Source organism: Taeniopygia guttata, chromosome 13, assembly GCF_048771995.1.
Source record: "Taeniopygia guttata chromosome 13, bTaeGut7.mat, whole genome shotgun sequence".
NCBI lineage: Eukaryota > Metazoa > Chordata > Aves > Passeriformes > Estrildidae > Taeniopygia > Taeniopygia guttata.
In genome coordinates this window covers 11,483,935-11,497,890 of record NC_133038.1, presented here as the reverse complement: position 1 = coordinate 11,497,890, position 13,956 = coordinate 11,483,935, and the positions used below count along the sequence as shown (strand labels likewise).

The window sequence follows — 13,956 nt, the reverse complement described above, 5'->3', positions numbered from 1 at the left end:
ATTTATTGGTCCCTACAGTATGGGCAGAGTCCACAGGAGATGTGCAACTCCTTCATTGTGAGGCTTTTAGGAATCCAGCTCCAAGAAACGATGAGCAACAGCAGAGGACAAAAAACCTCTTATCCAATTTAATCTAAAACAAATGGAGCTAGGCAAACACTACCTTGGGGAGCTAAGTGTTAGATTGTAGTCTGCACTTTAAGCATGGATTTTGTGACAATTAAATTCATTTCCAGTAAATTTTCCAGTCCATTAAGATTATTATAATTAATTGCTTTAGTTTGACAAAAATGTCCCAATTGTATTTAAATATGATTCTCACTTAAAAAGTGGAAATTAATTATAATTTTCATGTGTAACAGTGAGGCCCACTTTCCTAACTTGCTTGGGTCCAGCCATTTGTCCTGTTGGATATATTTCTATTTATATCAAAAATGAAATATTGAGAGAAATATTCTATAACTTGATAATTATGGCATATGATCTGATGAGAAGGAAGGGAGAGATTGAGCTTTAAGGGCTGTTTTCAACCGTGAATTCTTCATGCAGTGTTTGCAGTAGAACCATGCTACTGAAGGAACTCCTCATGAGGATCCCAGATCAGGCGCTTGATTGAATTTAGCAAGAGAATGAAAAATTTCCTTGAAAACTCCTTGATTTTGTCTAATGATCTTTCCAAGCATTTATAGTTACTTAGTTACTTGTTTTTCAGGACAGCTTTCATAGAACATTAGTGTTCAAACAAAAAAAAAAAAACCCAAAAAACCCCAAAAACCAAAAAAAAAAACCTTGTAAGACTTGACAATTCACAGCTGTACTCTGAGCTTAGAATGTCAGTTATTGCCTTTGAGTGGTGTAACAAATGGCCTTTCAATCAGAAATATCAGTGATTTTTTTGGTTCAATTAAGAAAATTAAGTCTATTATGAAAATATTTTTTTAAGGATAGAAAGATCAATTTTGATACAAAAGATGCAGATACACTTGCATGTTCTTCTGCTGTCTTGTTGCTGCCTTCTGGTTCTGGACTTTTATGCAAATCCACATTATCTATCCCTTTCCTTTAATAATTTCTGCAAATCTTAGTCATATAACTGAGGCAAAGTCCTCAGTAATCTGCAAAGCCGTTCACTGTGTGAACAAATACATTAATCTGGGACACAGTGAGCCAGAAATAACTCAGTGTAGGGAAAGAATGGGAAATATTGTTCATACCAGGGAAGATCTGGTGTCTGGGCTATGGTTCAGTGGTGCACATATGTGGTGATGGGTTTCTTGTTGTGTCTATAAAATTCAGTATAGTAAATCAAATTTGTTCGGAAACTGTTCCTAGTTTAAATTGTCATTAGCAGTTTTTTTGCAGGATTAGCCATTTCCCTGCCTCGCAGCACCAGCACCATGCCTGCAGGGACACTTTAGTGAGCGAATCAAAAGAAATTCCATCCTGCAGCCACTCCTGATCTCACTGAGATCTTGGGTGCACAGATCTCCTATTAATCAAGAGCCCACTGCAGTATCTGTCCTGTTAGAAACTGGAGTACATCTTCCCCCCACTTCACTCTCTTTCACGAGATATTTGGAAAGATTTATTGTAAGTGCTCTGTAAGAAAACTGAACATTCAAGGAGCAAACTATTCTTGTCAGTTATACTCCAAGGCTGTATGAGCTTTTCGTTCTCTAAGTCTTATCTAGAGATTAGCAGCTCTTTAAAGACAAAACATCAGCGCTGTCTCATGGCAAACATAAAACTATTCAGCCCAAAGTAAATGATCGCCCTGTCGGGTACCCTGTGAAGAATGAATTGGGTTTTCTGTTTGTTGACTTCTAAAATTGATCAAGCCACTAAGTAACCATTATCAGTGAAATGACCCATTTCTGTTAGGAAAAAAGTAGCCATTGAGAAAACAATTTGTACACTATTACATCTTCCATATATTTTAACTTCCTTGTTTGTGTTAAACAAACTAGAGTAAATTAGAGCGTCACTATTTTTTTTTTCTCTATGTTTTATTTCCAGAAATATTATGTTTAAGTGTCAGGACGGTTGCTATTCACATGGAAGTTCTGGGGAAAATTTGCAACTTATCAAAAGCTTTCTCAGTGATTGCACTAATTTCAATTATACTGATTTCAATTCTATTTCAATGACTTTGTTCTGTATATTCTCTCATCTAGGGATGCTGCATTTGTGGGACTCTATTTGTAGATTTCCGAGATTTTCACTTCCAAAAATGTTCCAGAAATGTATATGAGTATCTTCTTATCCTAGGAAAAATGTTGATGTAAACATACCAAGGCTACAGTAGCAAAACTGTTTTCACCTAAACCAATTCAGTTATCCATCGCGTATATTGCTTTTCTTTAAGACTGATTTTGGGTTTTAATAAAACAAAACAATTATGCAATTAACAACATTTTCTATGTGACAAACTACTTTTCCAGATATTTAGAGCACTGTAATTTTCATCGTTGGTGAATGTCCAGACATCAGATTGTAGGATATTTATGAGACGTAAGTGAGGTCCATTATATTTTTTATAAATATAAAGAATAAAGATACAACCTTGACAAAAACGTGAAAAATACAGAAGATTAAAACCTTGAGGTTTTCTCAGTTGCAAAATACTCTTTTAACGTGGCCTAAAAATGGAAGAAACCTCCATTTAAAATAAACTTACAGCTTCCAAATTTCAAGGGGCAAGCATGTGCATCCATAGGAAAGTCTTCTAAATGCATTGGACATTCTGCTCTCACAGTCAATCTATAATGGATTAATGAGCAAAAGGACATATTTATTCTAGTTTCATAGAAATAGCAAATAGAGTTCTATTAAGACACATAGCATAAGTACAGAACAGTTTCTGTTATGTGATTAATTAGTGGTTAAAGTGGGACCTGAATTGTCTGGCTGAGGGTGCAACTGCTCTGCCCCTCTGCCCTTCCTCACGGTCCATCAGAGGCAGGCTCAGGCTTCCCATTTGGTGTGAGGATTAAAATCTATTAGCAACTGCAATTGCTTCCATCATTAAATTGGCCCGCTCTGGATGCTCAGACATTTGCTGAAATCATTTTATTGCTTTTAGCTTGAGTGCAAACATGTTTCTCAATAGAAGAGCTTAAATGAGCTAGAAACAGTCACATACCACACATCTGCAGAGAATGAGCAGCAGTACTTGAAGAGTTAGCTAAAAATTGCATTAGGGCACTTGCAAAGGTGAGGAAATAGGAATGGTTATGATCAAAAGAAAAGACACATGTGAACAATGTGCTGCCAAGATAGTGTTCCTGTGGATTAAATCCCTAACAGCTGAGCATTTAGACAGACAAGAAAAATCGACCTGGACTTGTATAGCTACCAGCCAAGATGATTCTACTTCAGTCTAGCCAGTCTTGAAAGATGTTGCACAATAAATGGAACATTCCAAATGCCTGGAGAATTTGTTTTCTCCAAACGCTTGTACCAATTTAAAAAATATCTTTAAATTTTTTTAAAGAAAACTCAGAGTTCACCTATGTACTAAGTTATCCATCTTGGCTTCAAGAGTCCCTTTATACCTTGTTTTGATTCCAAGGGAGGCATAATGGGGGGTGTACAGCTCTATAGAAGCAACATACTTTTTTTTAATTTTTTAATTTGTAGGTTTTTAATCCAGAATGTTTGCATGACTGTATATCATCATTATTTCAAAAGGATTTATTTATTTAACTCCTCTAAACAACTGAACAGCTAAAGTTCAGTTATCCATGAAGAGAATAATATATTTCCAATGAATGCTGTCAGCACAAAAATAATTTTTTCTTCTAACTTTCCAAATGCTTTAATCAATGGAAAAAGAAATGTCTATTTTTATGCTGTCATGCTTTATAATCCCAAGCACAAGAAATAATCAGACTGGTCAATGAATTCTGCATGCATCTGTTTGTTCTTAGAATCTGCTTTCTGTATGATCCAAAGATTAAAGACCCTTGCACACAATTCAGGAGTACAGATTATACCAAACTTTCAAGCTTTATTATACTTGCTGATGGAATCCTTGAAAGCAATGGCAAATTAAGATTCTCTGCAAACTGATGGATTACTAATACTGTAAGAACCTTTTTAAAATCAAGCATCAAGACGCATCCAGGGACTGTAGAGGTAGCACAGCAGGAGAGGAAAAATAAGCACTGGAAACAATTTTGTTTGCCCATCATCCCAAGGCCCATTGTGAAAATAATAATTAGGCAGGAATCAAACTGTGCTCAAAAAAGAACCAGTTTCCTAACTGGAAAATATGCTTTTACAAGTTAAATTGTAAAACTAAATGAAGGATGTAATATTTTAGGGCTCACCTCATTGTGTATAGCAACGTCCCATCCTCTGTGATTCGTAATAGTTTATTTGGCATTGTCATGTTATGAGCCACTGACTTCTTTCCATTGTGGAAAAAGGTATCAGGTGTCCAAATTTTGCTGGCCATTAAATTATTTAACCGGAGAACAGTCATAGGTCCTTTGAATTTTAATCTCTCATCTTTCCAGCTTTGGCGAAAAAATACATCTATAGTGTATTCCTACATCAGTTCAGAAAAAAAGGGAAACACTTATGATGTCATATGTTGCAATATGAGAACTTGAAAAGTATGTTCTTACCATTCCCCAGAAGCAAGATGACTATTAATGAAATTAGTCATTATCAGAATGATTATTTTCTGTATTACTAACAATGTACCTGAAGCTGGTTATTAAACAGCTACAATATCATTACTGTGTTCAGCACAATAAACATCAGGAAGTATTTCAAATAATAAGTTGCCCATAAATTAGATTTAATACAATGGAAACAAAATACTTCACCCTTTTCCTGCTTGAACAGTAATTTAAAGCTGCAGATAGGTGGCCAGTATGTGTGGCACAGGAAATGTGTGTCAGAGTAAAATATACCTTGTGAGGCAGGGTCTTACCACATCCTTCTGTTCTAAATGTCTCTTTAGCATAAACTTGTGATCAACCTGCAGAAATTTCACAGTCCACTAAATCTCTATGGTCTGATTGGTGATTTGTGGAATGGTTGGGCTACAAAGAACATGAGCTGAGGGCACCTTTGGGCCAAGAGTGACAGTCTGATTTTGGGCCAGGGGGGAGAGAACCAGTGCCTGACTCAGTGGGCATGGGGACAACCAAAATAACCAACACTCACCATAAAATGAAAGAAATATTTGTAACAAAGCAACAGGAAGCAAGAGGGAGAGGGTGCAAGTAAGAAAGATATGTTGGAATATTATACATAAAATATAGATGGAGTGAATATGTGAAAAACTGTGACTGCAGCATAGTACAGCATTTTCCCAGGGAAAAATTCCATCTTCACGCGGAAGTTCAGTATGGGATTATCATGCCCTTCCATCTTTGATATTTTGATAAACATCAAAAGCAGTTATCTAAACTTGGTTCTGTGTTACTCTGAATGAGACTCTTTTGGCTGAGAAATTGAACTTTTGCTGAGATCTGCAAATGGAGACACCAAATCCTGGAACAGAGAGAACTCCTGTGTGTGAAGGCACACAGAGCTATAAGGAATAGAGCTGTCCTGACAAACTTGATAGTAAAGAGAAACATTCTGGAAGGAGCATGCAAAATGTCTCCACAGCAAATTCCTTTAGATTTCTGTTTTTTCATTTTAACAACCAACAACACTCCATACAACATAAGCACTTCTGAGCTGTTTATTCCTTGTGCAACTGTTAGCAGGAAAGAATGGTGATTCTTACTGATGTGTGTTTTTCCTGCTTTCAGGGTATGAAATGCCTGAAAAAATGTAGTTACATGGGTTGTTCTAATTTTGGGTTTGTTTGGTGGATTTTTAGATTTTATTTTATTTTATTTATATCCCAGACCTGTGAATCATTTGGGTGCATACTTGGTTGTATTTCCATTTTTTTAATCACTTGCTCAGTGAACTGCTGAAGGCTGAGTTTTTTCAGCTTCAGTGAAAGCAGTTTGCACTTATAGCCAATTATTTGCTTCAGAATTTGGATGGGTCATGGCCTTAGGTTGAATTGTGACCAAATCCTGTCCCAGCTGTGCAGCAGAGTAGGTGAGAAGGAGGTGTAGGAGACAGTATCCATAATTAAAATTTTGGATTTTCTCCATGTTTTATTAGCACCAAAGAAAATTTCATCCTACACCCATGGGAAAGGTAAAAGACATGCCCAGAAGGTGACATCCTTTCAGTGTGCATGTAAGCCATTCCCTTTTTCTCTTTCAGCTGCAAAGGGAGTGAGTGGGAGGTGGTACAGGTTGAGAAAAGAGACTCTGGTTTTTCACTTCATACAAACACAAGGTTCATTTGTTGGAAAAGGACAAGGACTCAGAAAGAGTTGATAAGAGTCCTGACAGCATAAGATAAAATTCAATTAAAAAGTAGCTGTCAGGTCATGCCTGGCACAGGCTGAATCTTTCCCTATCCCAGGTCATCGCACCATATAGAGTGAATTAATTTTGGCTGAGATATCTCAGCTCTTCAGCTTTCACTACCCACTTAAGCATGTACATTAATTCTCCTCAAATGAATCCTGACAGACATCTGATCTTTAGGGCTGAGCCATCAGATACTCTGATTAGGGCTTTTTTCTACAGCAGAGGGGCATACAGAACCAGGGAGCAGACGGATTTTCTCTAGACTATGTACAATAGCAGTGGCCCATGTGCAGATATATGAGTGAGGTGGAATTTGGAATAAATTCTCCACAGCAGAGACTCTTCATTCCACAGTGTGCAGGTTAAAAAAAGAAGATTCCTATCTGCACGTTGAATAAATTATGTAGTATTGAATATTTGTAACACTTTGACTTAAATGTTCTCTAATGTACTCTTCTAATACTTCTCCCTGGAGATTGTTTATTCACAGGGTAGACCACTCTGTGGTCTACATGAGGTTCTGTACAGGAAGATAGTAAGACAGAAAAGATCATTCCAGAAAAGCTTACTGTACAGAAAAACTAGGAATGAAGGTTTACTAGAAAAAAAAAAATCTGTCTTTATGAAAAAGTTATTTTTTAAATGCTTCTTATTCCAAATAATATACATCAAAAATTTTTACAAAAATGACTGTTTATATGAGAATAGCCAAATATCTGCTGTTCAGTTCCATCCACCATGTAAGCATGCCTAAAAACCTGCAAAGTTCTTCCAAAAAAAGATGGTTTTATTTAAAAAAATTATTTTCTCCCATTTAACTTTATTTACAAGCATAAGAACAAGCCAAGACAATCCCTTTACAGAATAACTGGTTATGTCTATGTTGCTAGAGAGTGGGTAGGAGAGCACCCTGACTTATCCATGGCAGTGCCTCCCTGGATCCTGCTAACAGATGGCTGAGGTGTGCTGGCAGCTCAGCGTGGCTGTGTTTTCCTAACACTCAGTGGGAGCTGGAGGAGCCCCTGGCCAGCCCCAGCCCAGGCTCAGCACAGACACAGCTCATCCTCCCCTTGCCTGCCAAAAGCCTCCCTGTGGCAAGCACGTTTCTGTCCCTCTCAGGATTTTCATAGAGGTGCACAGAGAGAAATGAAAGAGAAAACAATTTCTATTTCTGCTCCCTGTTTTTCCTATGTGGAATGTGTTTGGTGAATTGTTTACCTGGAGTGAGTGCTTGATTGGATTCTGGTGAGGATTGTTTGAGCCTGATGGCCAATCCAACCCACCTGGGGCTGGACTCTCCAGGGAGGGTCACGAGTTGTGGGGGAATTAGAGTCAGAGAAAGTAGTATGTAGTTTTAGTATCCTCCTTTTATATAGTATATTGATGTATTTTAGCATAGTTATAATAAAGAAATAATTCAGCCTTCTGAATTCAGTAAGACATCGTCATTTCTTCCCATTGGGTTCTCATGTATTTACAATACCTCCCACAGCCCCAGCCCAGGCTGCACGTGGGGATCAGGGGAGCCCCAGCTGAGGGTGGCTGCTGCAAACCTGTCTGTGCACAGGGCACACTGCACTGAGTGTGCAGAGAAATTCATATAAACTCTGTGTTCTGGTAAACGTGCACAGAGCACACTGCACTGAGTGTGCAGAGAAATTCATATAAACTCTGTGTTCTGGTAAACGTGCACAGGGCACACTGCACTGAGTGTGCAGAGAAATTCATATAAATGCTGCGTTCTGGCAAACTCTTCAATTTATCTTTCTGTCTCTGGTTTCACACCTAGTTCCTCAAGCAAAGGTTTAACATGAGTGGGCTGCACACACATTACTTTTTATGGGAGGTGAGTAGGAGTTTTACACTAAATACTTTTCTGTGAATTCTTTAGTTTTCAAAATATATGAACACCTGCCTCTGTGTTTCTTGGTCACACATTTTATTAAGAGGATGATGAATTCTTTCTCCCATTTAACTGACTGAAAAACAGGAGTCAACTTGGTATGGATATCATAGCATTTATAAATTTAACTCTACTTTTGTAAGTACTGTTTTCCAAGCAATCAAAAAATGGCGTCTTTTCATAAAGTTCACTTAGAAAAATAAACTGTCTTGTAAAAGTTACTATTTTCTGGTTTTCCATTCCTTAACATTGTTTTGAGTAGTCAGAAACTTGTAATAACCTGGTGTTTAAGGCTTAGCTACATTAAAAGTTCAAATTATGTAGCTGACAATTTTGTAATCAGAAATGGAACTTGTTCCCTTTCCTCTATTTATTTTTTCTTTTTTTTTTTTCTTGAATCTTGCTTTTCCTATGTGTATTTAGCTGAACGTAGCCAGCTACAAGTTTGAACTGCTTTAATTTCTTCATTTAGATCAACAAGGATGTTTCTAGCATTCATCCTAATACAGCATCCAGCAGATATTGGTGGCTGCAGACCAGGCTTTACTCTTCTCAATAGCCACCTACTTGTGCAAACCTCATTTATATGGAAAATTTTAAGTACCTTATCCAACTTTCTACACAACTCTTGGTATCTCTTAAGACCAGGGCTCACAACATCTTCATTCAGTTTTCTGAACATCTCCATTCCCTGCAGTTATCTGGAAATTTGATTTTAATATTCACTCCATAAAGCAGTGACAGTAATTCTCTCATTAATCTTCTCCTTTTAGCAGCCAAGATCTAGGAAAGTCACTTTCCATTGATCAGTAGCTTTTAATATAAAAATACAGGTTAGACTGTACAGATGTCACACCATAGGCATAAGTGTTAATTGCATTTTAAGATGATGATCTTTCTTGGCAAATTGGATCAGTGATGTGCCAGCAAGGACCTAAGCAATCACTCTCAGAAGAATATGGATCCAAACCCTAATGAATTTCATAATATATTATGTAGCAAATATAAAGTCTGTTAAAACACGTTATTAAAGTCACCGAGGCTTCTCATTTCCGGGCACTTAAATGCAGTCACAGAGCAGGAACGGCAGCACATAAAAGCTGATGGCATTTTCAAATCGAGGGCTTAAAGAAAGCCCAGCCCTAAAAGGGGTAAATAAGTTATTGCATAGATGTTTCATCCTCAAAATGAAAAAGACAAGAGAAAATGAGTGCTGTAGAAATACAGGCCATCACTTACCATATCATGGTCTGAAACAGGCCCAAAACTGGTGACGAAGATGTCAGTCTTCACTTCAGTTACACGCTCTAATGAAGCAGGAAATTAGGACAGTGAGTGTCTATAAACAGCCTTCATTAGATCTAACCACTACCAATTCTCACAATAAATAGAGAGATTATTGGCTTTGATTAGCCATTCTGAAATTGGTCTGCAATACAATCCTGAGAATTTACTGTAGAAGTAATTTCACAGTCAATATTGTCAGCAATGGGGATTTTTTAAAAAGTTTTTCCACAGAACTTTTTTGAGGTACTGCAGTGGAAACAGTTCTGCTGTTGTGGAAATCTTTTCATTCTTTGACTGAAAAATCTTCTTTCCTGACACTGTAACCAGTGCTGAATATTGTACACAGTACTCTAATATCTTATTGGGTACTCAGTTTCTGGGCAAGCTAAAATAAGGTCTCTAATAATTAACCCTGGGCTTGCAAGTTATATATTTTGTATTGAGACCAAGAACACAGAAGAAAGAAAGAGGATATATTATGGTGTATACAAACATGAATATACTTTACTGGTATGAGTTAGAAATGGCTGTATTACCCTTTACTTCAATAAATAAAAAGGAGTTAAAACTTTTCGAAATAAACATCAGCTTCCCTTGTGGAATCATCTGTGTAAATGTTTTCAGAAAGTGAGCTCTTCAGTCCTATAAGCCTAAATGATAGATTAGTACAAATACTACTTCTGAAATCTGTAACATGTACATAACACAGATTATATGCATATGCTGCGTCATCAAGCTGGACCCCTCCCTGATTTCCAGGATGTCCATTTGCTCCATGGCACAATGACATTGGATATTTCAGAAGAAACTAGGGATTTTAGTGGTCACGAGTGCTGAGATGCCTTAATTGGTGTTGATCTCAAGAAAGAGGTCAAACATCTGACTTCTCTAGATGGGCTGGCATAAGACATTTGGAGAAACAGCCAAGTTGAACTTCTCCCTTCCTCTCCTCTCCCTCTACAGAGACACACAGGATCAATCACTTCTGAGCATACTGGTATTTTCTAGGGCACACATAGCCAAATATTCACCCAGGATGCCATATATCACAGTAACCCAGTTGAATTAAATATAGCTGCACCTGGAGGCAGGAATCCAGGCAGTGCTGAGTGCAGCCAACCCCATCAGCTTCCCAAAGCAATGGTGATGTAAGTCTGAACACATTTACTGCTGTGCTCTACAAGCCAGCACTGGGGGTTTGATAGAAGTTTCAAACATGGAACAATTGATAACATTTCTGAAATAACTTCCAAAAATAAATAAATTGAGCAATCTGGAATATTAAAAGTAATCATAAAGAAAACACTATAGTATATGTATAGTAAGGAGACATGTAGCAGACAAAAATTTTCCTAACACTAAGAAACGTATATGTATTTAAATGTATATGTATTTTATTGTTTTTAAATATTGCAAAATATAATGAAACACCCCTCCCTAATTTAATACAACCATCTGACTTCAAAAGACTTTGGTCTGTTTATATACAATTTGTTCCATCTGACAAGAAAATCCAGACTGAAGGGAAGTAAAAAAAGGACTCAGGATTAAGCAGCCAGTTACAATATACCTTTTTGTATCAGTGCAAAAGTTCTAATGAGAATCTGTGTTTCACAACACTCATACAGGTCTTTCATTTTGATTCAAAAAAAGTGAGCAACTTCTAAATATATAAAAATGGAAACAGTTTCCTATAAATATCTAGTATAGGTATGATAAAATATGTCCTTTTGTCAGACAGCAAAAACCAAAACATAGCATTAGACTTGATTCTACTGTTGGTCTAGGAATGCAGTTGATGAACTATATTCTGTTAATAAATTAATGCAAAAATGAGGTGGTATCAAAAGTACCATCTAGAGTTCAGTACCACCTAGAGTTCAGGACTCTTTAAAATGATGACATTTCCAATGTATTCTTCAAAATCAAGGAAAGTAAAATACTGTGATGTGGCTGAACTGCTTAATATTATTGTTATTCTTTATATCTGTGACCGAGAGGTGTACAAAATACAGTGATTATTGAGAAAAGCACTGGATAGGTGAAATTTCCTCCTTAGAGCTCCAGTTGAATTAATATGTGACCTCATAATTATTTACAAACTTTTCAATTGACTTAAAGAAATTTCAGTATTTTCTTGACATCTAATAATCTCTGGATTTAAAGAAGCTCATGGTGAGCTTGACTTGCTGGAACTGAAAGAGGCATAATTTTGTCCAGAAATTACTTGGCTTGGGAGGAAAGGATTCTGTCCTTCAGCCCATCTCTGTCACTAAAGTTCAAGAGGCTGAGGTCACGTAGGGAACAGTGGGCAGAAAAAGGACAGTCAAACATTGCTGAATGGACTCCAGCTACCCAATCACCTTTCCTTAAGGCTGAGAAACCGATACCATCCTGAAATCTGTTAACTTTTTACATACTGAAAAGTGAATCTCAAATGGCTTTTAAAGATCTTTCCTCCTTGTTCCTCACCCCTCTTGTCCTCTTTCCTCGGAGGCACTTTGGGAGAGAGAAGATTCTAGAAGTTCTTCAAACATAAAAGGATGGTGAGTCCCTTAAGAGTCCCAGCTCTGAGCAAGGTTCTATTTAACATAATTCAGCTGGCTTGCCTGCACAAACACAGAATATGCTCTTTGAATCAGCAGCATATCATGTTGTGCTATCCTGAATTCTGGCTTTGGGAGGCATGTAGTCATGGAAGAGAGGCTGAGGCTTAAGGAAACCACTTGAGGACACAAAATGGAAATTTAAGACTTTTTCACTAAGAAGTAAGATTTCCAAGGGAGTGAAAAAATAAGCAATGCTTTTTTATTTCTGTATAATATTGGAAATAATTTAAGTGGCACCTAAATCACATGAAAATTAGAAAATTCAGATTGTGAACTCAGAAGAGATTATGTTATCTTCACACTGATTACACTTCTTCAGTGCACTTAATCCCCTCAAATGCAGATAAACCAATGTACAGACCACCAATTTTTTTTTAACTTTGGTGTGTACATCATTTTCAAGACCAATGAAAAAGGGTGTATGAAACAGAAAGATTACTTACTCCAAAGCCATATGGAAGTTTTGAATTTTTTGTTTACTGTTTCACTAATTAGATGATTCAGCTGTGCTTAAGTGCTTCAGAAGTTCTGAGTCACTCCTGCACAGGACATGTGTTTACTAATACAGCTGAGCTATATATATTTAGAATCAAGGTTACCCATGTTCAATTTGCATCTTGATTACCATGGGAAGGCTTAAATTGTGCTTCAAGTGCTCAGAATGCTTTCTTCAGGAACCACAAATCCTGAGCTGTATTCAAAACCTTCACAATATCCCTGAGAATTGGAGAAAAGTCTTAGTCATTGACCAAAACAGGCTCAGGTCAGGAGCTAATTGGATTGCTGAAGAGAAATCCAGCAGCTCTAAAGATGCAGAACTGTGTCTCTTGACTGCGACATCCATCTCATGAACCAGGAGTAAGTAATGTAGGGATAACTGTAGAAAATGTGACAATTTCAGTAAAAAACCCTAAGGAAATTAATAATGACTTGACTATAAGGCAACCTCAGGGTCCAAGCAATTACTGAGCAGCAAAAAAGCAGCTGAGCACCACACCCAGACACTGTGGAACACAGCTTTGGGAATTGATCCAGGTACAGCTATGAAAGCATAAGTCAACCTCAACTACTGTAATTTTACTGTTTACAAATACTGTGTTTTGCTAATGATGCTAGACTAGGGTAAACTCAAAATTAGTAACAATAAATATTTTGATTTAAACTCCCAGGGATCTCATTATTGCTAGAATTGTGACTGGATTATAAATTGAGAACAAAATAAGAAATACAGATTTATTTTAACAGCAGGAAATAAGCCTATTTATCAGGAGACACCATACATGAAAATATTTCCCTTTATTATCTGCCAGTATTTGAGCACAAGGTTTATTTGAATTGCACATTTTGGTGGTTTGAGTTAATTCTGTCTTTTGGTAATGCACTTGTTCTTCCTGTATGTCTCATGTCTGTCTGTGCTGTAATTATTAATATGGAGCAGACATTTCCTCTGGCTTTGAATGAAAGGAATTGTGATACCTGTACTGTGTGCACTCAGACTAATCAGCCTGTGAGGTATTTTGATTGAAGAACCACAACAAATGCACTCATAGGAATTTTGTGCTGCTGCATTATTAGTACGAGTAGAGACCAAAAGGGAGAAGAGTGAGCTGTCCTGTGATCAGCCTCTGCAGTCTGTGCTGAGGTTACTGGGACCTGCACATGCAATTAACTGCTCAAAGCTGCTCACATCCTACCTACCTCCCTACTCTTGTATTCAATTTATTTTCCTGGGATTTTCTAAGGCTTTTTACAATTGTCA

The 13,956-nt window shown here is 37.1% G+C and overlaps 1 protein-coding gene across 3 annotated transcripts in view; it reads right to left on the bottom strand.

Moving 5' to 3' along the window:
- Positions 1-13,956, bottom strand: part of GABRA1 (gamma-aminobutyric acid type A receptor subunit alpha1) — a 41,808-nt gene that overhangs the window by 16,135 nt on the left and 11,717 nt on the right. For all 3 annotated transcript variants that reach the window (XM_012575906.5, XM_030284103.4, XM_002193396.6), the window contains exons 4-6: positions 9,541-9,608; positions 4,332-4,552; positions 2,678-2,760 (exon numbers count right to left, since the gene is read on the bottom strand). In XM_012575906.5, coding sequence (XP_012431360.1) covers positions 2,678-2,760; positions 4,332-4,552; positions 9,541-9,608 — 372 coding nt within the window. The remainder of the gene's footprint in view (positions 1-2,677; positions 2,761-4,331; positions 4,553-9,540; positions 9,609-13,956) is intronic.